We start from the raw sequence: 24,023 nt of genomic DNA on the forward strand, positions 1-24,023 counted from the left end.
GACCACCTGCCCTCAATCCTATGGCACAGGGCCCGCCGCCACCGCGGCCTTGCCGGTGGCAGCGGTTAGCGGGGATGGGGAACGGAGGGAGTCTGGCGGCTAGGGTTCACGAGGGGAGGGGGGCTAGCGTTGCCTGAGGGGAGGCGGCGCGAGGAGTTGAGAGAGCGCGAGGAGGGTCCGCACGCGCTGTTTTTCATTCTTGGCACCTTGGACTCCTACTTTATATACTTGGCCCCCCACCCACCCGAGCAAAAGCATCCCTTCTTCGCTCGCCCTCCCCCATCCCACCTCCCGCAGCATCTATTCCGGCGCCTCCTCTGTAGCCGCCACTGGCCACCACATGCCACTGCTAACCCCTGCAGGACCCGCAGGACTCCTCCACCACTCGGATTTGGTCCTCTGTCGCCAGCAACGACATCTAAATCGGCAGATCTATGGTCCTCGCTGGCGGTGCTGGTTTCGACGCATCCCGGCTGCCGGCGACGGCGCATTTTCAATTGATCCAATAGCCCAAAATTAAATTATTTTGACAAAAAAATACCCTGCTAAATTTAGAGGATCGGATAGAAACAACCAAAACTTGAGGGTAACCCTAAAATCCAAGAGATCGACTAGAGATACCCTAACTTCAGTTTTATCGGCTTGTTTCACTGCCGAAATTTTGTTCTGCCGTTACCGTAGCTTCAGGTCCGTAGTCTCCCAGGTCCAGGTACAGGTGCGGTGCAGGTTGGCCACAGGTTGTGCTGTTACCGGGGCTGACAGTATGGGCTGGTTTGTATTCGGTGACCGTGTCTATTTGCGTGGGCGTGGAGCTTTCTGCTGCATGCATGCGCGACTCACTAGACATCGACATACACGTAGGCTCCTGCGTGTCCAAGGATCGAAGCGTGTCGCACACTCGCACTGCATGGCGACACCTGGTGCGCCGCGCCGAGACACGCGACGACACGCGCCGTCGCGTCGGTTCAGTGCCTTCGTACAAGTACTGGCGCTGCTACTACCACATGCATCATCCTCATCCAGTGCTCCGATCGAGTGTATTGTGCAGCCTCTGTGTGCAGGTTCAGTGCGTGCAGGCGGTAAGTCTTCCTCTGTCTTTTCTGGCTGCCTGATTGCTTCGTGTTTATCTGTGTGTCTGTATGGCTTCCATCAGGCATACCGTAAAAATCTGCACTTCTGTGTACTTTCAGCTGCTCAGCGCGCGCCCTGCTCTACGAGAGGGAATGCGGATCGATCACACCCTGGCTACGGCAGGCTACCCGTACAGTGTGTGTTTTCGCCAGATGATCTTCAGTGGCCTTGCAATCAGGTAACATCAATTTAATTCGGACTAATCTTCAATGTACGTCGACTCGCCGGCAAAATCGATATCAAACAATATTCGTATGCCATGATCTATGTGCGTGAAAAATCAAATTCTCTTTACGGATCAACCCAGAGACAAGTATATTTGTGCTGTGCGCCTAGTGTCACATCCCTATCTATGGGTAATGTATTAGAGTTAATTAAGCATGCATACAACATGTTTAAATTTCGTTAATCTTGAACTAACATAACGAAAAATATGGTGAGTACTGAGTGAAATATTACACCATTGCGCGCACTGTCAGACGTACTGATTGACCTCGTCAACCCTTAATAGATCCCACATTAAGAAATAATCATCTTAGTAAAATAGCAGAATGTGCACCTAATAGCAAATATTTAAATATCACTGTGAATAGTAAGGTATTATTGCAATTTGCAAGCGGTGTATTGAATATGGTAACATTATTGTGGATAAGAACTCTATAGTTTGCAAAATTAATATCACAAATCCGGATTATATAATTAAGTAAGGACCAATAGAAGCTACTCCTCAAGATTTTTGATTCAAAATGCATATTGAAGAGTTACTAAAATTAAAAGCAATGACAGAAAGCAGAAGCCCTCATCGGTCTATTGCATTTATAGTTAGAATTCCCGATGAAGAAGTAAGAGGTAAATCCAGAATGGTAATAAATTTTAAATGCCTTAATGATAATACAATAGAAGATGCATACAATATACCTACTAAGTAGGAATGGATCAATAGAATACAATGAAGCAAATATTTATCTAAATTTGATTTAAAAGAATGATTTTGGCAAGTAAAAATGGTCGAAGAATCTATCCATTCGACAACATTTACTTTTCAAGAAAGCTATTATGAATGACTACTCATGCCATTGGGCCAAAAGAATGCTCCTGCACTTTTTTAAAGGAAAATACAAAATATATTTAATCAGAATCAAGCATTTATATTGGTGTATGTAGATGATTTATTAGTATTCTCAAAGTCATACATCGAGCATATATCCCATCTTGAAGTGTTCTTTCTGAAGGTAGAACAAAATGGGCTCATATTAAAAAAAGAACAAGATGGAAATTTGCAAGGAAAGAATAAATTTCCTTGATCATGAAATAGGAGAAGGAAAAATACATTTACAAGAACATATTGCAAAGAAAATATTAGAGTTTCCGGATAATATAGTGATAAAAAAGTTTTACAACAATTCTTAGAAATTGTAAACTATGCAAGCAATTATATAGATAACTTAACAAAGCTAGCTGGACATATGCTAAATTAAGAAAAAAATGCTACTCCCTCCTTCCATATATATAGGCCCTAATGTGTTTTTTGAGATTGCCATTGACTATTGACAAGATGAATAGTATATAAGATGTATAATGTAAAAATTATATCATTGGAAGCTCCTGTATCGTATGAATTTGACGGTATGCTTTGTGTAACTTTCATGTGATATATTATTACTCTAACATCTGGTCAAAGTTAGTCTTGGAAAACGCATTAGGCCCTATATATATGGAAAGAGGGAGTAAAAAGATATTTCAATTCAAAAGATATAAAATTAGTAAAGGCCATCAAATAAAAAGTCAAGGATTTAAAACCCCTAGAACTGCCTTTAGAAGACAACTACTTTATAATTGAAACTAATGCATCTAGGTAGGATGGGGAGTTATAGTAAAACAAAAGCCTAATAAATATTCCCCAAGCAGAAGTAAAAAATGCAGATATGCTTCAGGAAGTTATAAATTAAAGATAGTAAATAATATTGATAGCTTTATAAATGAAAGATATTAAATAATATTGATAGGGTAATCCTTGTAGTAGTAATAAACACAATAAAATGCCTTTAGGTTATATCTAGAATTGAAAGAATTTAAAGTAAGGATAGACTGAGAAGCTATATATTCATATTACAATAAAATTAGTAGTAAGAAAAGCTCGACCAGAAGATGGATCTTATTTAAAGATACTATAGCCAGGAATGGATATAAATTAATATTTAAGCATATTAAGGGAAACGATAATAGTTTACTTGACATATTTTCCCGTTCACCAATTTTACAGAAAAGAAGAGAGGATCACTCGGCGGTGAAAGTGAATGTTTTATATTTGGAAATGATAATAAATTAAAAATATTTCACCAAATACATTCAATTTCAAACCGAAGAGCCATATTTGTATTGATGAGATCCAATGATTCTTGGATGATCATTGGTATCAATAAACAGTAAAGAGAGAAGAGAAAAGATACATGTTATCTAATCTCAATAGTCTTGCATAATATTTTAATACGTTAAACAAAAATATACCAAAGACAGCAAAAATATAAGTAGAAAAAGGAAAAGATTTATATATTATGTTTGATGGAATTGAGCCTGTAATATACATGCCATGGGAATAAATTAAAATAGAGAAAAATGCAGCAAAGTAAAGAAATGAAGAGCTAACATTCAAAAGATATGATAATATCAATAATGCTTTGAAATGGGCAAGGGCCATATTAGGACATAATTATTATATTGACCCAAAGGCTAAAGAATACATCCAGAAGCGAGGAGGTATAGATAAAAATATACCCGCTTCAGCAACTCCTATAAAGTGAGAAGCATCAAGCTTGAAAAATATAAAGAAGGGAGAATCTCAATCATGCATATTATGAATGGAATTGACCCTCTAGATAGTAAATACATACATGAAGAAATGGATAAAAGATTTGAAGAATTGTCAAAAAGAATTGAAACAGGAAATCTTAGAAGAATTAAGACAAGAAATAGTAATTTGAAGAAAAAAGAAAGAATGTGATTAGAAATATGACTTCAATCTGTCTAAAAACGATCACATGGACATAGCTGCGCATGGGCACTAGTAGAACCGGGACTAAAGGGTCGTTACTAAAGCCTCCCCCTTTAGTCCCGGTTCTTATACGAACCGGGACTAAAGGCCCTCCACGTGGCCGCTGCCTGGAGGTCCACCTTTAGTCCCGGTTGGTAACACCAACCGGTACTGAAGGAAATTTTATGATTTTTTTTGAAATATTTTTTTTGATTTTTTTATTTTCAAATTTCTGAACTATTTTAACCTCTAATCACCCCTCATAACTGCTCAATTTAACATCTAATCTCTAATCACCCCTCATCATTCCAAATCATCTAACTTCCCGGACGGTCACCCATCCTCTCACTACTCCAGCCTGAGCACGCTTAACTTCCAGATTCTATTCTCCCTCGTTTCCAAGTCTGCACTTGTTGTTTTCCTGACAATGGTAAGATGTCAATCCTATTAACCCTCAGGAATTTAGTTTGAGCATGAAGTCACACATTTCACTGTTTGAGTTTGAAACTATTTTTCTAAAAAACAATAATTATTTAGTAACACTAATATTTCTTGAATAAGTAGGTTGACCATAGTTTGACCAATGTTTGACCAGATTTGACCAAAATTCAAAAAAACTGAAATAATTATTTAGTAACACCAATATTCTTGAATAATTATTTAGTAACACTAATACTTCTTGAATAAGTAGTTTGACCAGATTTAACAAAAAATAAAAAAACTGAAATTTGAGTATAACTTTTTTTCCTTTTAGAATTTGAGGATTCTAAAAATTTGCAAACAGGTCGTAGGCAGTCAAAATCGGATGCGGATTTTCATGCTGAACATTTTGATATATTATACGTTTTTTTTTCTGACATCGTATGCAAAAGTTATAGCCGTTTTACATTTTCCCTGCACTTTTTGCAAAACATGTCCAAATTTAAGTTTTTAAATTTTCCTAACTAGTAGATGTAGTAACATAACTACGTCTTGAAGGATTTTAACTTTTGAAGTTTTTATCATTTTCTTTTGCTTTTTACGAAACTGAAAAGGCGATACACAGGGGGGGTGTAGGATTTGAAAATTGCACCATTAGTACCGGTTCGTGGTGCGAACCGGTACTAAAGGTCTCAACCCCATTAGTACCGGTTCGTGCCACGAACCGATACTAATGGGCATCGCACCCTTTAGTACCGGTTCGTGGCACCAACCGGGACTAAAGGTCCCATTTGAACCGGGAGTAATGCCTGTACGGTGCCCTCGACGCTCGAACCGGAATTAATGCTCACATTAGTCCCGGTTCGTAATGCAACCGAGATTAATGCTCTTTTCTGGCCGAACGAAAGCCCTGTTTTCTACTAGTGGGGCAGCCTATTGAACAGAAGTCCATATACCTGAATTGATATTGCTATAAATTATTCGGGTGGGGAAGACCTCTCCAAATATTGACAATATCCCAATAGGAGCACATCTGAATATTGATAATTATCAAACACATTTGCAGGGAAGACCCTATATATAAAAAATAAAAATAAATGAATAGATAAGATGAGCAAGCTTAAGAATGCTCACATGCATCGAAGAAGAATGCATAATTTCGAGTCAGGCCAACGGTGTGAATAGATAAAAAGAGCAAGCTTAAGCATGGCTACATGCACCGAAGAAGAAGGCATAATTTTGAGTCAAACCAACGGTGTGAATCAAATAAGAAGACAGCAATGTGAGTAACAATCATCTGTGTGTGATATTACTCATATGCTAGATAGCACCGGATGCTACCAATTTATTCGTCAACAGACAAAGCAACCACAAGAAAGATTGCCCGAAAGACGAGAAGTGTCAGCTTGTCAGCCATTCTCATGAAGGCATCCTTACCCACGCTCTAGGTGGACATGTAAGAAGGCTATGCCATTTGAATAAATAGGAGAAGGCTCCCAAACGTCTCTCTTGCGGGTATAAAAGGAGAAGTTGGCCTCAGAGAGAACAGAACACACACAGAAGGGACGGAGTCCAAAGCTTCGAGCAAGAAGGGTTGTCTCCAGAAGCACTCTCAGTTTCCTTCGTAATAGTAGGACCACCACTTTGTAGAATAGCTACCATATCGAAGGTGTTGTAATCGCCAAGAATATTAAGGTATCCTTCTAAGTTCTTGTGTTATCCCTTCGGGGCCTCCCGAAAGATAAAACAATGTGTAAATTATGTTGGGGGAAACGATGTAATAACTAAAAATAAATATGTGATAATAATCAGTTTAATTGGATCATTGTATTGTGATTATTTGTTAAACTATCTAAAAAGATAAACATAATAATAATATATATATATACACAAAATGTCCAGCAAATTATTTATGCGAGAAGAATATCTGCGATGTGGTTCTTAAAATATCTAGGTAACAACCTGGAAGCAGCTAGTAGATAAGTATCACAATAACCAGGGTGAGCGAGCCGTGGGGTAGTCGGTACCTGAGTTAAATCAGTCTCATCTACGTAGCCTCTCGTGTACAGATGTCATGCTCGCGACCCTCTTCTGTTGCACTATAAATAGCTCTTCGTTCGCGTGATACTAATCGCCCACCCAAAATTCCCACTGTAGTTGGAAGCGGCAGAAGGAGAGCGACTGATCGGAGAGGCTCGAGAGACATTGAGGACAAGAAGTTATGGCTTCTAGCATTAGCCAACTAGCATTAGCATGTCTAATACGGTGAAGCTCGGGAGAGATTGAGGACAAGGAGGTATGGCTTCTAGCATTAGCCATCTAGCTAGAAGCCAACTAGCACTAGCTCGGGAGAAGTTGGAAGTTGGCTAATGCATGTCTAAGGTGGAGATGTTCGCTGGTGTAGGGGTCGTAGCTATGCTTGCGTCTCTTTATCTTGTTTTCTAATGTGATAGATGTGTTGTCAAATCCAGGCATGGAGTTTGTTGACATCCCAACCAAGCATTTCCTGGAGCAGTTTGTGGCACTCGTTGGTCTCCCTTCACCAGTTCTTTGCTGGAGGCCTGCTCCTGATGGACTGTACATCGTGGGAGTTCAGGTCGATCTTGGTCTAGCAGACAGGGTTCCTCATGTGTACTATGAGGCTGCTAGAGCAACTATTCCTGAGGCTGAGCAGGCTGCCTGCCTGATGGTGATTCACGCCGTAGCTGCTGAACGTAATGTGGAAATTAGGGATATTAACTACTATCAGCTGGGGTACCTTTGCCATCAGGTGGATGATCTACGCAAGAAGTTAATGGAGGCTGAGCATCTTTGTGCTGAGCTGATGAACATCGTTCGCTCCAACAAGAGTGAGGTCTCCTTCCTGGAGCGCCACACTCACAGGTTATACTGTTGCATTCGCTGCCTGAGGAACACTGTGGCTGCACTGCAGCATGGTGGCCCCGGAAGTTCCAGCGGCGGTGTGTGAGGAGTTGATGTGCATCAACACTGTAGCAGTACTTTTGGGTCATTTCTGTAGTATCTAGCATCCTTAGAATATGATCTGGTTGATGTGCATCAACACTGTAGCAGTACTTTTGGGGTCATTTCTGTAGTATCTAGCATCCTTAGAATATAATCTTGCAGGGTATGAGTGTGGGTAGTTGTGGTGTTGAGGCTGCAAGACATACATGGCGTGAGGTGGAGGATGACACTAGTTGTCCTTTGGGTTTGAGGGAGCCTATAGTTGTGGTGTTATCCTATGCTTGTAATGTAAGTTCTCTGTGTTGGGATGGTCTGAGCGTGCTGCTACGCTTGCTGTTTAGCTTATGTGATTTTTCTCATTTAGGACTGAAGTTTGATCTTGGTGAAGTTAAGGAAGAAGTGCCTTTCTGTTGATGTTTGTTTTGCAGACTACAATATTTTGAAAGGCACATCTGGTGACTAATTTGTGCTTCTTAACAGTAGTAGTATGTGTGTATAATTTTGTTTTAAGTGTCTTGATGAGTGCTGAGAATATGAGCTTTCTGGAAAAAAAGAAAAAAATGTTGATGAAATGGTGTGCCCAGTATAAAAATGAACAAATCAGTGAAGTGGTAATACAACATGTACTATTGGGAGCAGTGCGTACTATGCATGCATGTCTGTGAGCTATGAGCGCATCCATCGGATGTGACCTACATGCACTGGACCTATACTATTTGTCTTATATTAATGTTTGTCACTATGGCCCGAGTGCCATGATTTCATATCTAAACCTATTATGCTTTTATTAATATATTTGAGTTCTTGATCCTATCTGCAAATTATATGCATTTGTTATTGTTCTGATCTATAGTCCCCAAGATGACAATAACTGGGATACTCTTCGGGGATGCCCGAAATTTGAGGAGCTCATGTATTCATTATGTGTTAAACCTTTATTCTGGTTCTCTATTAAAAGGAATGCTCTAATTCCCCTTAGGTTCCATTAAGACTCCCCTGCCACGGGATGTTAGGACAACAGTTGTTATGCAAGTTCTTATTAAAACACATATGGCTATATATGGAACACATGCCTACATCTGATCGATGACTTGGAGTTATTGTGTATCACTCTAAGTTGTGACTGTTGTCACATAATGAGTGTCATCCAAATATCCATTGCTAGTCCATCCCTACGCTTTACTCGTATCGTCCTTGCTAAGTTACTACTGTTGCTATTATTTCAATTGCTACAAAATTGCTAGTGTTACCGTTAGTATTATTATTGCTACTGTTACCACTGCTATCAAAACTATCATATTACCGTGCTACAAATATTTTGCTGCAAACAAACAACTACTTAGGTGTGGTTGAATAGACAACTCAACTGCTTCTTTGGCTCCCTTTATGTCGAATGAAATACTATTCTCGAAGACTGTTGCGATCCGACATATTTATGGGTAATCACAGTTAAACAAACATTTCCTAAAGTTTAAATCTTTTTACCGCGGCAAACATTCGCATCAAGGTGGGCTTGCCTGATACATGATATATTAGGCCAACTCCATCGCACGACACGAAATGGATGTCCATTTTTGTTCGTATTATATTCATTTGGGTCGTGAAAACAGACGTTTGTGTCCGGTTATAGCTCAGAGGGAGTTTGTGCTCCCAAGGCAGCCTACCCATTTGAAGCGGCCATATCTGTTTTTGTAAATAATAAATAGATAAAATAGCAGAGATGCATCGGAGCTGCCCGCGCGCCCGCCTACAGCTGCGCCCACATAGGTCACCCGATGGCGAGGCCTCCGCGTGCCCGCGCTCCACTCCGACTCCGGGCGCACCTGCTCCCGCGCCTTGCCATGCCCTCGCTGAGCATCACTGCCATGCCACAGCACCATTCACCGTGCCCACAAGGGCGCGCATGCCCCGTGCGCTCACTCGCCCCGCGCCGCCACGCCCCTCGCGCTCCGCCTCGTCGTAGCTCCATGCGCTGTGCCAACACCTCGCAGCCGCCTCCACGCAGGCAAGGGTGAGCATCTGACCTGCTCCCGAGCAGCATCGGGTGAGCAACTACGTCACAGCTCACCAGCATGGAAGGCCGAGAGTCAGTGGCGACTACCAGCCACACCGTCCAGCTCCGGCGCGTGCTCTAGCATGAGTTGCTGCGGTACTCATGGTGGGCTAGGGGAGAGAAAAGAGGAGAGATGGTGACAGGTGAGCCAGGCACGAACACAGCTGGACGAAGAGGACGCGTAGAAAATCAGGTTTGTGTCCATTCCGACCCAAATTGTGAGCAAATTTGACATAAAGATAGGGCCGAGTAGACACAAAACAGACAAAAAAATGAGATGAGTCTGCGTTGGATCGCATGAGCCCAATGGAAGACCGAGAGTCAGTGGTGACCACCTGCCATGCCGTCCAGCTCCGGCGCGTGCTCTAGCATGAGTTGCTGCGCGGTACTCCTGCTCCCTCGTGAGGTGATGAGATGAAGGGATGGTGGGCCAGGGAGAGAAAAGAGGAGAGAGGGTGACAGGTGAGCCAGGCACGGACACAGCTGGACGAAGAGGACGCCTCGAACATTAGGTTTGTGTCCGTTTCGACCAAAATGGTGAGCAAATTTGACATAAACATAGGGTCAAATAGACACAAAACAGACAAAAAATGAGATGAGTCTGTGCGTTGAGTCGCACTTTTGGTTGACATGAGCCGAAACAGACAAATGCAGACGAAATGCGTCCACGGATGGCGTTGGCCTTATCTCTACTTCTCTACTCCTATAAAAACCTGAGTTGGTGGTGATGGTGTGTCTGCCATCCAACCATTTCGACCGTCCGATCTACATCTAACGCATATGAATCAGCTGCGAAACTTTTTACAAAAAGGCCCCTGCCACTCCAGTCACTCCCAATCTGGAACCCCATCGTGGCTTCTGTCTCTCCCGATCTGGAACCCTCTCGTGGCTTCATCTCTCCCCATCCCCTCTGGCCAGCCATGGAACCCCGGTCTGCCGCAGTGGCCGGCGCCGGCGTAGTCTGCCCCAGTGACTCGCATGTCTCCTCTCTGCCTCTGCAGCCCCTCGCTCACCCCCCCCCCCCCCCCCCAATCCGGGTCATCCCGTCTCCTTTCAGCATTGTAAAAGGAGCACGAGGTCAAGGGGGGGCAAGCGCTGAGCGGCTGGAGGCTGATGCCTGACAGGACACCATGCACTAGGGACAATCTTTGCTCGTTTTCGACCAGGTGCTACCTCAAACTAACGCCTACTCTGAGCCCACATTCGCTAGCTACAGCCATGGCCAACCATTGCCCACAATGGCTTAGGCTGATGCCTGATGGGACACCATGCTTAGACGAGGAGTGCACGCCGTGGAAGTAATCTGTTCTACGGTTCCACCCTGAACGGCAGCGGGCTTCCGAGATATTCGCCTATCGAGGTAAATATTGTTCTACTTCTTCGATGTTACTTGATGCATGCTAGGTGCTTGACAAAATGACAGAGTGTGTATATCGTCATACATGTATTTAGTATTAGCCATTCAGTTGATAGATGCAGCTTCTTGGAACTGTTGAAAATTGGCCTCCGGTGAAGAATAACAGTGCGCTGAATATCTCAACTATGTATCAGGTACCACACATGTTTTGTCTGTCCATTTCTATGCCATTATGTTTCTTCTGGCTTTGGTTGCTTTGTTAGTGAATGGGCGGTGAGGGGTTTACTCTTAGAACTTCTAAATTTTAGTTCAAATCATGACCTGAAGTTTGGACATTTCACAAACTTGTTTTTAGCTTGCATCCAATGATTCCGAATATGAAGTTTCTGAGCCTAATTAAGTGTTTGCATCTTAAAATACACCCACCTTAGTTTTTAAATTGCAGCAAAAAAATTATAAAATACATGTTGCACATTGAGTGTTGGAAATTAAAGTGAAGGTATTGACTTACATGTTAAATACTTGACATACTTTTCGTGAACTTGCATTGACTTTATAGATTCTAATTTTTGTTATTAACTTGGAAAGTCTTATTACTTCAGGTCTTGAATCCCTACATGGTATTCCTATCCTGGTAAACAAGTACTTAAGAACAATTTTTGGCCAATGTTAACTTTTTTTGGCTCATGGTTCAACATGTTTCCAAATCAGATATGGAAGACAAGTACTCCAACCGCTGATGAAAGTGGCCCAGAAGCACACATAATGACGGATGTGGTTTTGATTTATAGAGCACTTGAGTATCAAATGAGATGAAGATTCAGTTCTCTAATTTCTGTTTTGGTTCAGTTTTTTCATCATTTCTACTCAAGGTGGCGAAGGGTTTCCTTGTGATCGGCGCGGCACCAATCTTCTGGGTGTTATGGAAGACCAAGAATAAATCCTGCTTTAGATGTGTTCGTCCTGGAGATCCAACCACTGTAGTTTTTTATGTTTGTCAGTTCTTAACATCTTGGGCAACCTTTGCAGAAAGCGGCTCTTTAAGGACTGCTGCGACAGCGATCCGGTAAGCTGGCGATGGTGGTGTAGGAAGTGTATGGGCGTCGACATAGCTGGAACCAATAAATTGTCGTCCTCCTTTTTGTGCCCTCCTGTGTTAGCCTATTTGGGATTCTATGTCCAATTTCTTTTTTGTCTGTATGAGAGTTGGCTGTAGTTAGTCAATTACTGGTCGACGATGATGATGCTCATATTACAAGGATATGATGTAAGGAGTAGTTGTTTATGCTTTTGTGTTCTGTTTGGGTGGCTTATACCTGGCCCGTACGCTGGTGTGTGTGCATGTGTATACTGGAATGATTTCAGCAACGATATTGGGCATGTAAGCTACTTTTCTTGGAAAGAAAGTGCAACTACATGGCAAACATGACAGATGTGAAGATTTTACTGAAGAGAAAGTTGTGCAAATTCTTATTTTGGGAGAAATTTCACTCAAATGCATGTAAGCTTGGGAACAAAATTGAATATCCGAAGAAAGATATCGATATTTATTACACAAAAGGATGACCCGACACAGGTCAATTTAAGCACACTACATAGTAAAATAAACTATTTTTGATGTTCCGTGCAACGCACGGGCATCTTACTAGCACTGTATGATTCACGAGCGCAACTACCGACCCGACACAAACAGACTGGCCAGCAAACACAGTCCTTGAGATGGCATGTAGCTATATATAAACTAAGTTTGTGTCATCAGCATATTCAGCAGAGATGATGCCCTTTTAGCGTCACGAGGCCCCTTTGGAACTTAGCAGAGGAGTCTATATATATACGGCATCCACTCGCTGGAATAATGGACCACCAAACACTACTAAATCAGTCACTTGTGTAAGCATCACCATATGCAACCATATATTATGCTGATGGCCAATTACCAAAACGGGAGTAACTAATTTCTCTGTCTAGCTAGCTAGCATGCTTGTTTTTGTTCCCATCTGCCTCCGCACACCAACGGATCGGCCACTCGGAATCCACACTCGTCTATATATACATCGCCTTCGACTGTTCGTTTATTCATCTCCAATTCCTTGAGAAGTAAGATCGATCGAGTAGAAGAGAAGTAGAACTGGTAGCTAAGCTAGGAGAGATGGTGGCAATGGAATGGAAGGAGCTGTGGGTGCGTGGGCATGGTGGCTGGGCCTCCTGTTCGGCGCCGTCCCGCTGCTCTGCCTTGCCCTGTGGCACTCCACCGACACATGGCACTGCGCTGTCTTTGCTCTCAGATACCGCGCCCGTGGGAGCAATGGCATCCGGCAGCGCCTCCCGCCGGGCCACATGGGGGTCCCCTTTCTCGGCGAGACGCTCTCGCTGCTCTGGTACTTCAAGCTGGCCCGCCGCCCGGACGACTTCATCGGTGCAAAGAAGAGCGCGTACGGCAGCGGGGCGGGCATGTACAGGACGCACCTGTTCGGCTCCCCCAGCAACATCGCCTGCTCGCCGGCGGCCAACAAGTTCGTGCTCCAGTCCGCCGAATGCTTCGGCATCAAATACCCGGTGCCGGAGCTCATCGGCACCACGTCTGTGGCGAACATGAACGGCGCCAGCCACGCCAGGCTCCGCGGGTTCATCCTCGCCGCCATCAACCGGCCCAGCTCGCTCTAGACCATCGCCACCGTCGTGCAGCCTCGCGTCGTGGCCGCGCTGCGAGACTGGGCGGATAAGGGTACCATTGTGGCCGCCAAGGAGATAAAAAAGGTAATCAACTGATAAATTGAATCATGCATGTGTGTTGTTTCAAATCACAATACTTTATTAAGAGTTGGCAAAACATAGTTGGCTGCTTTTTTTTCTCTACTGTATCAAGGGTTATGAAATGTCGGTCAAATCACTTTTTTCTCAAAAGTTTCACACGTGTGGCCAAAGTTGTCATCCGAAAAGAAAAATATATTAAAATTAGCTATCCAAAAGAAGGTTGTCACACTTGACAATTAAAGTTGCCATCCTCGCATCATTATACTTGCCATGAAAACATTTGGTGCTGCCATGTGTTCACATCACGGCTGTGACACTTATGATAGTGTCTTTTTTCGATTTCGTATCTATTGCAGTTGTATTGCTTTTATGCAGTTGTACGTTTTTTTATGCAATCGCACATTGTTATTTTTGCTGCAGTTGCACTTCCTCTTTCATTTTGAGAAAGGTGTGGCAGCTCCCGGGTGTAGGTGCACCCGCATGAACAGTACACTTAAAAAAAAGATGAAACAAAGTCGAAAAAATCTGAATTCTTTTGACATCAAACTAAATCAAAAGTTTTAGCTTTCTGCAAAATTTCGTGATCAAATAACATTCGAGAAGCCCTCAGCAAAAACAAAAACAAAATCACTCCTGAAAAGTAAACAAAACTTTGAGCACAGATTTTGTTACTTTTGCTGAGGACTCCTCAAATGTTATTTGGTCACGAAATTTTGCAAGAAGCGAAAACTTTTGATCTAGTTTGATGTCCCAAAATTTCAGATTTTTTCAATTTTGTTTTGTATTTTTTTCAAGTGTGCTGTTCATGCGGGTGTAGGTGCACCGGGGAGTAGAAAATCCAGTCTCTTTAATTTTCTTGTTGTTGTTGAAATTGCACTTTTTTGTGCAATTCTACTCCATTTTCTAGTTTAAATTGAACGTTTGTCTGTGCCATAACTTTTTTGTTTGTGTAATTGTACTTCCAAGAGGAGTGCAAAAACTGGCTGGAAATCACCATGGGCTACAAATATGTTCTATTGTGTTCAAATTTTTAATTCATTGTCGAAAACTAGTGCTAACTAGAAGAACACCCGTGCGTTGTAACGGGGCCACATTAACTTTAAGAGTTCAATATTAATATTCTCATATATATCAAGTGACATTGGCGACCTTTTTTACTATCAAATCCTCACACACACACTCTCCCTCCCTCTTCCTCACTCTCTCTCCCCCTCTCCCTCTCTAACACACATCAAGATGGCAATGGGGCCCCGAAACCCGCTTCCCCGCGGGTTTTTACCCTATTAGGGGACGGGGATGAGCGTCTTTTCATCCCCGCGGGGCCGTTGTTGGGCACATTATACAACCCGACATGTTTCGTGGGTTTGCACCCATTTCGGTAGTCCCCGAACCCGAAACCCGGCAAACCCGACAAAATACATTTTTTTACCAAGCACTGATCCTACGCGGCCCAACCCAAAGCTACCGAGCCTGAGCGACCGAGCCCCCCCCCCCCCCCCCCCCCCAGTGTCGAAGGCCAAACCAACCCCTCGCTGGGTGGCCAGTATCGCTTGCGCCGTCTCGTTTGTGCTCGTGATTTGTGAACCAAGAATTCTATTTTAGAACTTGTGTAATTGCACATGTTGTTGAACCATGTATGGCTGAAATATGATCATCCTTGTTGCTGTAATCTGATCATCGTTGTTGCTGAAATGTGGTATAATGTTGTTGAAATACATTCCATATAGCTGTTGAACCATCTACTATTGTTTTTTGTTGAAATTTCCTCAAGTTATGCTGTTGAAATGTGCTTGTTTTGCTGCTGAAATGTTATTCTTTGTTGCCACTATGTTTGTCTAAATATTTTGATTTTCTCGTGGGTTCCCCGTGGATTCCCCGAAACCCGATGGGTTTAGGGGACGGGCGGAAAACTATCCCCGCGCACGGTGATGGGGACGGGGACGGGTTTACGATTTTCTTGTGGGGATGGGTTTGGGAAGGCAAAACCCGATGGGTTTCGTCCCCGTTGCCATCTTGAAACACACACACATATCCATCTTATTGGGTAAGGGACCATAATCCACCTATTTCGCACACACACACACGCTAGTGCATAACAATATGGATTATGTGTATTATATTTGCCACCACAACTGAGAGAATTAATTTCATATAAATCGGCCAGCCACAGCTCCAAGAATACGCGGAGGAGGTGGCCCGGGTCGGCGTCGGCGCCGTCCGGCGCAGGCCACCGGCCCGTTTCCAAGTGCGTCTGCGCGCCGACCACCCACGCCGGATCCTTCAAGTGCCGCTTCCACCGCACCAACTCCTAAGGTCACGGCCACGGCCAGAGCCAGGGAAGCCGCCCTTCTTCGCCCCCTTCACCGGCCGCGGCCAACACGGTGCCGCGGCACCCGGCCTCGCCGTCCTCGTCCTCTGGCACCGTCGCGACCCAGTGACGCAGCCCAAGCATCGGCCTCGAGAATCAAGAACGCTCGACAACGGAAAGGAAAGGGAAGATCATATACATGTCATAAAAAAGGGAGTTTATTTACTGCTCCCTCGATGTATTGTTTCCTTTGTTTGGAGATTGATTACCATCCGTAAGTTAAGGTAAGGTTAATGTGATTGAGCGATTTTTCTGAAAATCAAATGTTTGTTTTCTAATTAATATGATTGAGTGATTTAAGGTAAGGTTAATTAATTTAGATTTGATCTTTGGAGATTGTTCGTGATTTATTCTACATTACTAAATAACTTGCGCCAATATGAAAAATTATGATATGTTCAGATTTCTTTCGTTGTGTGAGAGGGTGACGGGAAAATAAACCGATGAAGTGGGGGGAGGGGACGAAAAAAAAATCTACGAAAAAACCTGCGAAGTTGGGAGGAGGTACCAAAAAACCATGGAAGGTGGGACGAAAAAAACCTGGAAACAAGACTACCAACTGCTCCATTAGGAGTAGAGATATTCTCATACATATCAAGTGACATTGGTGACCTTTTTACCATCAAATCCTCACACACACACACTCTCCCTCCCTCTTCCTCACTCTCTCTCCCCCTCTCCCTCCCTAACACACACACGCACACATATCCATTTTATTGGGTATGGGACCATAATTCATCTATTTCACACACACACACACACACACACACTAGTGCATAACAATATGGATTATGTGTATTATATTTGCCACCACAACTGAGGGAATTAATTTCATGTAAATCGGCCAGCCACAACTCCAAGAATACATCGAGGAGGTGGCCCGGGTCAGCGTTGGCGCCATCCGGCGCGGGCCACGGGCCCAGTTCCAAGTGCGTATGTGCGCCGGCCACACACGTCGGGTCCTTCAAGTGCCGCTTCCACCGCACCAACTCCCAGGGCTAGGGAAGCCGCCCTTCTTCGCCTCCTTCACCGGCCGCGGCCAACGCGGTGCCGCAGCACCCGGCCTCGCCGTCCTCGTCCTCCGGCACCGTCGCGACCCAGTGACGCAGCCCAAGCATCGGCCTCGAGAATTAGGAACGCTCGACAACGGAGAGGGAAGGGAAGATCATATACATGTCATAAAAAAGGGAGTTTATTTACTGCTCCCTCCATGTATTGTTTCATTTGTTTGGAGATTGATTACCATCCGTGAGTTAAGGTAAGGTTAATGTGATTGAGCGATTTTTCTGAAAATCAAATATTTGTTTTCTAATTAATGTGATTGAGTGATTTAAGGTAAGGTTAATTAATTTAGTGTTGATCTTTAGAGATTGTTCGTGATTGATTCTGCATTACTAAATAACTTGTGCCAGTATGAAAAGTTCCGATCTGTTCAGATTTCTTTCGTTGTGTGAGAGGGTGACGTGAAAATAAACCGATGAAGTGGGGGGAGGGGACGAAAAATAATCTACGAAAAAAACCAGCGAAGGTGGGAGGAGGTACCAAAAAAATCCATAGGAGGTGGGACGAAAAAAAACCTAAAACTGAGACTACCAACTGCTCTATTAGGAGTAGAGATAAAGAGACGAAACCTAGCTGAACATTTTTGCAGAAGAACTGGTTGGGCAAACAATATTATCATAATTAATCCAGTGCAATAATACTAAACTCAAGATTGATTAATCAATGGTTGCAGGTGACTTTTGCCAACATCTGCAAGATGTTCATAAGCATGGAGCCGTCGCCTTTGACAGACAAGATTGATATGTGGTTCGGCAAATTGCTTGATGGTCTACGGGCATTCCCCTTTGATATTCCAGGGGCAGCATCTCACACTGCACGAAAGGTATTTTGTTTGCTCAATTTTTGCCCATATTTCTAAATGTATATGTCTAATTCCACCAAAACAAATACTCCTTCCGTCCCATAATATAAGAGCGTTCTTCACAATACTGGTGTCAACAATGCTCTTATATTATGGGACGGAGGAAGTACTTGTTTGTAAACTAACGATCCTGACCACCCATTCTTTCTCCAAGTTATAGTATGGCTAAAAAATTCTAAACAAAATAAAAAATAAAACCATATATACAAGCAGGTTATAGTATGAATTATGTGCATGTGCATTGTGGTTACAAAATATGACCATGTACTATTTCAGTAAAAATAAAACAAATAACTATATTACCATTTTTATACAGTTCCCATAAATGGCCCTATTTCCAAACAAAAGGTTTGTGTGCATAAAATTCACACACCGTATCCTACATAGGTTATATTATTTGCATTTTAAAGTGAAAATAGACGTGATTTTTTGAATTATAGAACCTATATTCTTTGCGTGATAATCTAAGAGGGCATATGAATGCAGGAACCGGCAAAGCCAGGAACATACCAGGTGTACGGAGGTTGCCCTCGGATCTGCGCAGGCAACATGCTCGCTAGGCTGCAGGTCACCATCATCCTGCATCATCTCTGTGTTGGCTACGAGTGAGTAGAACACTAGCTCTGTTTAGCTTAACTAATTAACTAAGTTAGGATATAAAGAAGATATTGATTTATATTTAATGTATCAGATGGGAGTTGATCAATCCCGATGCACAGATCAATTACCTTCCGCACCCAAGGCCAGTGGATGGCGCAGCCATGACCTTTCGTAAGCTTAGCACCTGATCACACGATCAATTGAATTGTCGTGAAATAAACCAGTCTATTGTACTCATGTGTGTATGTTTGTATTGAGAATGATGTATTATCATATCAGATCTGCAGTTAGCCTGTCTTTTCTTTGAACATGAGGTTGTTGTTCATTATATATGTTTCTTTTCTAAAGGAAATTTGTGCTTATATCTAAATTTTCCAACGGAATGGAGGTTTCCTCAACCATTCTGATTGCAACATATCAAACCATAGCAGTGTTAAAGTACAATAGCAGGATCTATGAGAGATCTAACGTAAGCACACAATGGAAACAAGTTTACACTACCATCACCACCATAGCAACGCATGTACGCAACGTCTCTGATTGCTCGCATTGGTTGTGCTCATACTAATGCACATTGTTTGATTGCATACACTGGACATGATTAAGATAACAACTACACATAACACACTCCATTACACTAGAGAGCCTCGGCGACAGTGGTGGTCGCGGCGCCGCGTACGACACGACGAGCACGGAGGCGCAGGCGAGCGATCTCATCGGTGGTGCGATGAACTATATGCTAGTGTCATCGCCACAGAGAAAGTCCGTGTGGAGTAACGAATATGAGGGTGCTGAGGCAGAGGATGATGGAGTAAAAATGCAGTGTGCCCGCCATGGCGGCATCAATGTAGCAGGACGCGGAGGAGGAGGCCGAAGAGAACGACTACGACGACGGCGCCAGTGTAGTAGGACGCGAAGGAGGAGGCCGAAAAGAACGAGGATGACGACGGCGCCAGTGTAGTAGGACGTGGAGGAGTAGGTCGAGAAGAATGACGATGACAACAGCGCCATTATAGTAGGACTTGGGATAGGAGGTTGAGAGGAACGACGTCGACGTTGGCTTCAGTGTAGCATGTATGGGAGCGAGACGGAGAGGAACGACGACAACGCACGTGTAGTAGGACATGGGAGGGGAGGTTGAGAGGAACGATGTCGGCGGTGGCGCTAATGCAACAACATGCGGGAGAGAATGACGATGGCGACAATGCCAGTGTAGTAGGACACAAGCGAGAAGGCCGAGAGGAACGACGCCAGCGATGGCTTAAATGTGGTAGGACATGGGAGAGAATGCAGAGAGGGACGACGACCGCGCGAGTATAGTAGGACATGGGAGAGGAGGTTGAGAAGAACGACGTGGACGGTGGTGCCAGTGCAAAAACACGCGAATCGGGACCAATGCCCCCATTGGTCCCGGTTCTGGACTGAACCGGGACTAATGGGGTTACCCGGCCTGGACCAAAGCCCCCTTTTTTACTACTGGCGGATGTCTTTTTAAGTGGCACTAAAAAATTTAGAACTTTTTCACGTCCAGTCTTTTTGTGAATACTAATTGGATTTGGAGTGAAACTGACCAAGAGGTATGCACGGCCAAGCTTCATAAATTAGCGGACTCACCAACAACATAATAGAAGGTATCACACCCGCATATATTTATCATCTCTTTGTAGTATAATTATGAGCGTACATGCCCTCATGACTACCCGGTTCTTCTTTTAACTAGTAAAACGCCCGTGCGTTGCTACGGGCTATACTATACATAAATGAATCAGACAAATTATTGATATTGAAGCTTATTTCTCTCTCATACACCAACCTCAAGGTCGACGGCAGGTTCCGGCGATCTAGTGTAGCAACATAAAAACTCCACCCCATGACACACCCTTATGTTTTTCTGTCAGACCCTCCCCTTCCGCTCGGTTTTCGCCGTAGTGAGATATTTCTCGCTGGAGCCCTCTCCTTTAAAATGGGATGACGCCCACCTCACCTTCGCCATCGTGGCCTCTCTCCTTCACACCATACTTCCCCACGGAGGGATTGCATTTAGACGTCGAAAAAAATCGATGACGAGGGAGTCATGGAGGAGGGGTAGAGAACGAACCGGTGAAAGCCAAAAAAACCTGCGTACAATGTTCGCTCCGCCTGGGTTATAGAGGAGTCCCCCTGGTAGAGGAGTTTGGGGAGAAGAGGACGGCGACGCGAGGACACGTCAGGAGGATCGCAAGGAAGGCACGCTGGTAGAGGAGATTAGGGAGAAGAGGACGGCAGCGCGAGGACGTCAGGATTATCGTGAGGAGGGCATGCGATGGGAGGATTGCATTCACATACACGTTAATGGGCCAGCCCAATGCTGTGATGTGATGATGTCAAAGGTGGGCGAAAGATAGGAGTGGTGGGATGAGGTGGAGTGAGGCGAGACTACCAACTAAGACATTAGTAGTAGAGATTACTGAGAGTTGGTATAACATACATAATCCTTATGGAAAATGTTAGGCTGAATCTTTGAGTAAGTGAATCTATCTTGTAAATTCCATTGTAGACCATGCATACACATTATTCTCCAGAAGAACTGGTGCAGATTATTTGAAGGAGCTTGATATCCCATAGACCATATCCTCGTGTAGTCTTGCATTGAAAGATATAGGTATGTAAGACAGTTATCTTAGAATGAAATAGATAATTAAATGGAAAAGAGAAGAACTGAAATGAGGTAGAACTTCCAGTAGGGTCACATTTCATTACTCAGACTAACTAAAAGTTTCAGAACCGAGTTCTTGGAGCTCTTTGTCTTTGAGGTCATCATTCTTTATAATCTAAAACGTGAACATTTGGTTGGTAAAGAACATTACGTGTTAAATATGACAATGTTATAGCAAGCCTAATATCAGGACCACCTCTCATGGGCACAATCAACTCCCTAAAACCTCTTTTTTTATCAGATGCATAATGCACATCACTTACCGAGGAAGATTTAAGCCTCTTCAACATAACAATCGGCATCCCTTGTCAAAGCTCACGCCAAAATAACTGCACGTCTAATCATTCTACCCTTTGATTGATAGACTGAAAATAAGTACACAAAAGATAGGAGCTACTCACATTCAAACTTCTGCCACAAGCTCGTTGATGGTCATGCCCCTTCAACATGTTCACACATAGTGCGTCAAAAAATAATATTCCTCCAACCAGCCCGTACAGAATGCCTCAAATTGGCATGATAAAACAAATCCAGATTGCATTGAAATGATAAAAAATGAAAACATCTCAAACCAATATGTATGTAGAACCATGAAATTATATCTTCTGTATCAAAGCGACTATACAACCTTCTAAAAAGCGAAGGAGGACCATACATAATACAATACTCCTTTCCAGCGCTTTATGTCACCCGCCTCCCAATGCATCCCTGGTCATCTCCATGGCCTATAGGAGGTGCTTCACCTAAAGCAGAATTTCGAGATAGGAATCCTTTCTTCACCTACAGCAAAATTTCGAGATCCCAACACTATCAGGCTAATACAAAGATCCATGAGAAGTGTGAACGCACCAACGTCTCCGGGTATTCATGGACCGTACGGGTAATTGATTTGGGAAACGTAGACGGCGATGCTGGCATGGCCGACGGCACATGATGCATCTATAGTGAGACCGGCGGCGGCCAGCAGCACCGTGGTGGCCCAATTCGATAAGCCCGGCGGTCGAGTACATGGAAGGCCAGTAGCCCACGCCCACGATGTTGGCAAAGTAGCTCGGGATGGCAGCGGCGAATCGCTGGGTCACCCGTGTCAGTAACCTCGAGGTGCCGTTGGCGCGAAGGGGAGCATGTTTCCACTGTCGCAGATCTCCCATGCGACATCAATGGTCGACAGCATCGGTCTCTCTCGATGGACCGGATCTTCCCTGTCGCGGTATTCAGGGAGAGGGGGTAGGCAGTGCCAAACAACGGAGGGAGAGGCTTGACCTGGCAGGTTCTTGAGCGGTTTGACAGTTCTTTTTTTTCAACGATAGCTGAATGCCCTTGCGTTGCTATGGGACATCCAAGATATATATATTGATCAATAACCAGAAGGTTATTAATTCTACTTCACAAACTTCAACAATGCATGCACATTTTAATTTTCGATCAAAAAACAAAGGTAACAAACTCCTATAACAGTGGATAAAATACAAGAAATCGGTCTAACTGAAAATACCACGTATATCTTAGAACGTCTATAATATCAATTAAGAAGTCTGCTACAAAACTTACTAACAGGTGGAAAAGGGGCAGCTAGTATCTCTCCAACAAACAAAATCATACCATACAAAATAGATTGCCTGCAGTCAATAAAAAAGTAGTAGGGCATCTGAACAAAAAAATACATAGGGAAAATGGAACATGTCGTTTCGAAGATTACATTAATCTTGTCAATGTTAACCACAATACTGAAGATAGGCCATAATGGCCACATGACCATCTGCACTGTACTGATAACGGAACCGCGTGTCTTCATTGCTATCATTATAGATTAACATATTTAATTATTTCAGCACAAAGGTTCCATAATGTCAGGGTAAATTCAAGAATCTTCACACGCACTTAATAGACCATGTAATAGCATGTTGAAAACTACGCAGGAAAAGCATGGTTCCGAGATACTTAAGTCTTGAGGTCAGTCCAGTCTTACCACGAAAATGAAAAGACCATATGATGTCTGGTGCAACTCCCTATTCATCAGTAGAGAATCCTTCGATTTATTTACATGAAGATTCTTATTGGGCATGGCTGCATCAATCCGAGTATATATATCTGGATGATTGATTCCACACATGTGGAGCAGATATTGGAGATTAGTAAGAGTCTAGCTTATTCCAAACTTTATTTTTTTCCCAGTTCTAGAATTCTAATGTCTGTGAAAGAAGAACACCTTGACCGGAACACAAAATGGCAACAATAAGAAAAAGTTATCACCAGAGCAATGCAGTTAAGAGTTCCGGATACCTTTCAGAAAGAAGTGACATATATTAGCATATTTTATCAGAACAATTCAATCTGCAAATTAGAAAACATGGACATTCCAGTGCATAGTAGTACGAAAAAGGTGGAAAACAAGTGAACTGTGACACAATGTAACAACTGAATCAACAAGGACATGTTAGAATGCGAACATATTGGAGATGAGAATTCCATTGACCTCTTGTTGGATTCTTCAAATCATATCACTGATGGCGCTTCCAGCAGCGAGGCTTCCCCATGGCAAGGCATCTTTCTGGCTATTGTAGCTCTGGAGGATTATGCCATCAGTGGATAATCTACCAGGACCTAAGGCTTCTCCATCCGGCTACGGCTGCAGCCGCGTCCACATCGCCGTGGATGCTCCGCCATATCCGCCTGGACGAGCGCAGGCTCTTCATCACCAACCTCTTGTTTAGCCACAATGCCAC

The 24,023-nt window shown here is 43.5% G+C and overlaps 1 protein-coding gene and 1 pseudogene across 2 annotated transcripts; both read left to right on the top strand.

Annotated features, from left to right (window-relative positions):
* Positions 1-987: 987 nt before the first annotated feature.
* On the top strand, positions 988-7,909 carry LOC125524435 (uncharacterized). 2 transcript variants are annotated; one of them, XM_087536117.1, is made up of 4 exons: positions 988-1,079; positions 1,191-1,309; positions 6,740-6,964; positions 7,054-7,909. In XM_087536117.1, the coding sequence occupies exon 4, from the start codon at positions 7,056-7,058 to the stop codon at positions 7,548-7,550; it is 495 nt and encodes a 164-aa protein (XP_087392243.1). In that variant the 5' UTR covers positions 988-1,079; positions 1,191-1,309; positions 6,740-6,964; positions 7,054-7,055; the 3' UTR covers positions 7,551-7,909. The 2 variants fall into 2 exon arrangements, with proteins under 2 accessions (XP_087392243.1, XP_048545447.1); XM_048689490.2 differs by lacking the exon at positions 6,740-6,964.
* Positions 7,910-13,066: 5,157 nt separating this feature from the next.
* On the top strand, positions 13,067-18,790 carry LOC125519504 (cytochrome P450 90A4-like; annotated as a pseudogene).
* Positions 18,791-24,023: the final 5,233 nt, after the last annotated feature.

The sequence above is a fragment of the Triticum urartu genome, chromosome 7A (assembly GCF_056163025.1).
Source record: "Triticum urartu cultivar PI428250 chromosome 7A, HENAU_Tu73, whole genome shotgun sequence".
Taxonomy (NCBI): Eukaryota; Viridiplantae; Streptophyta; class Magnoliopsida; order Poales; family Poaceae; genus Triticum; species Triticum urartu.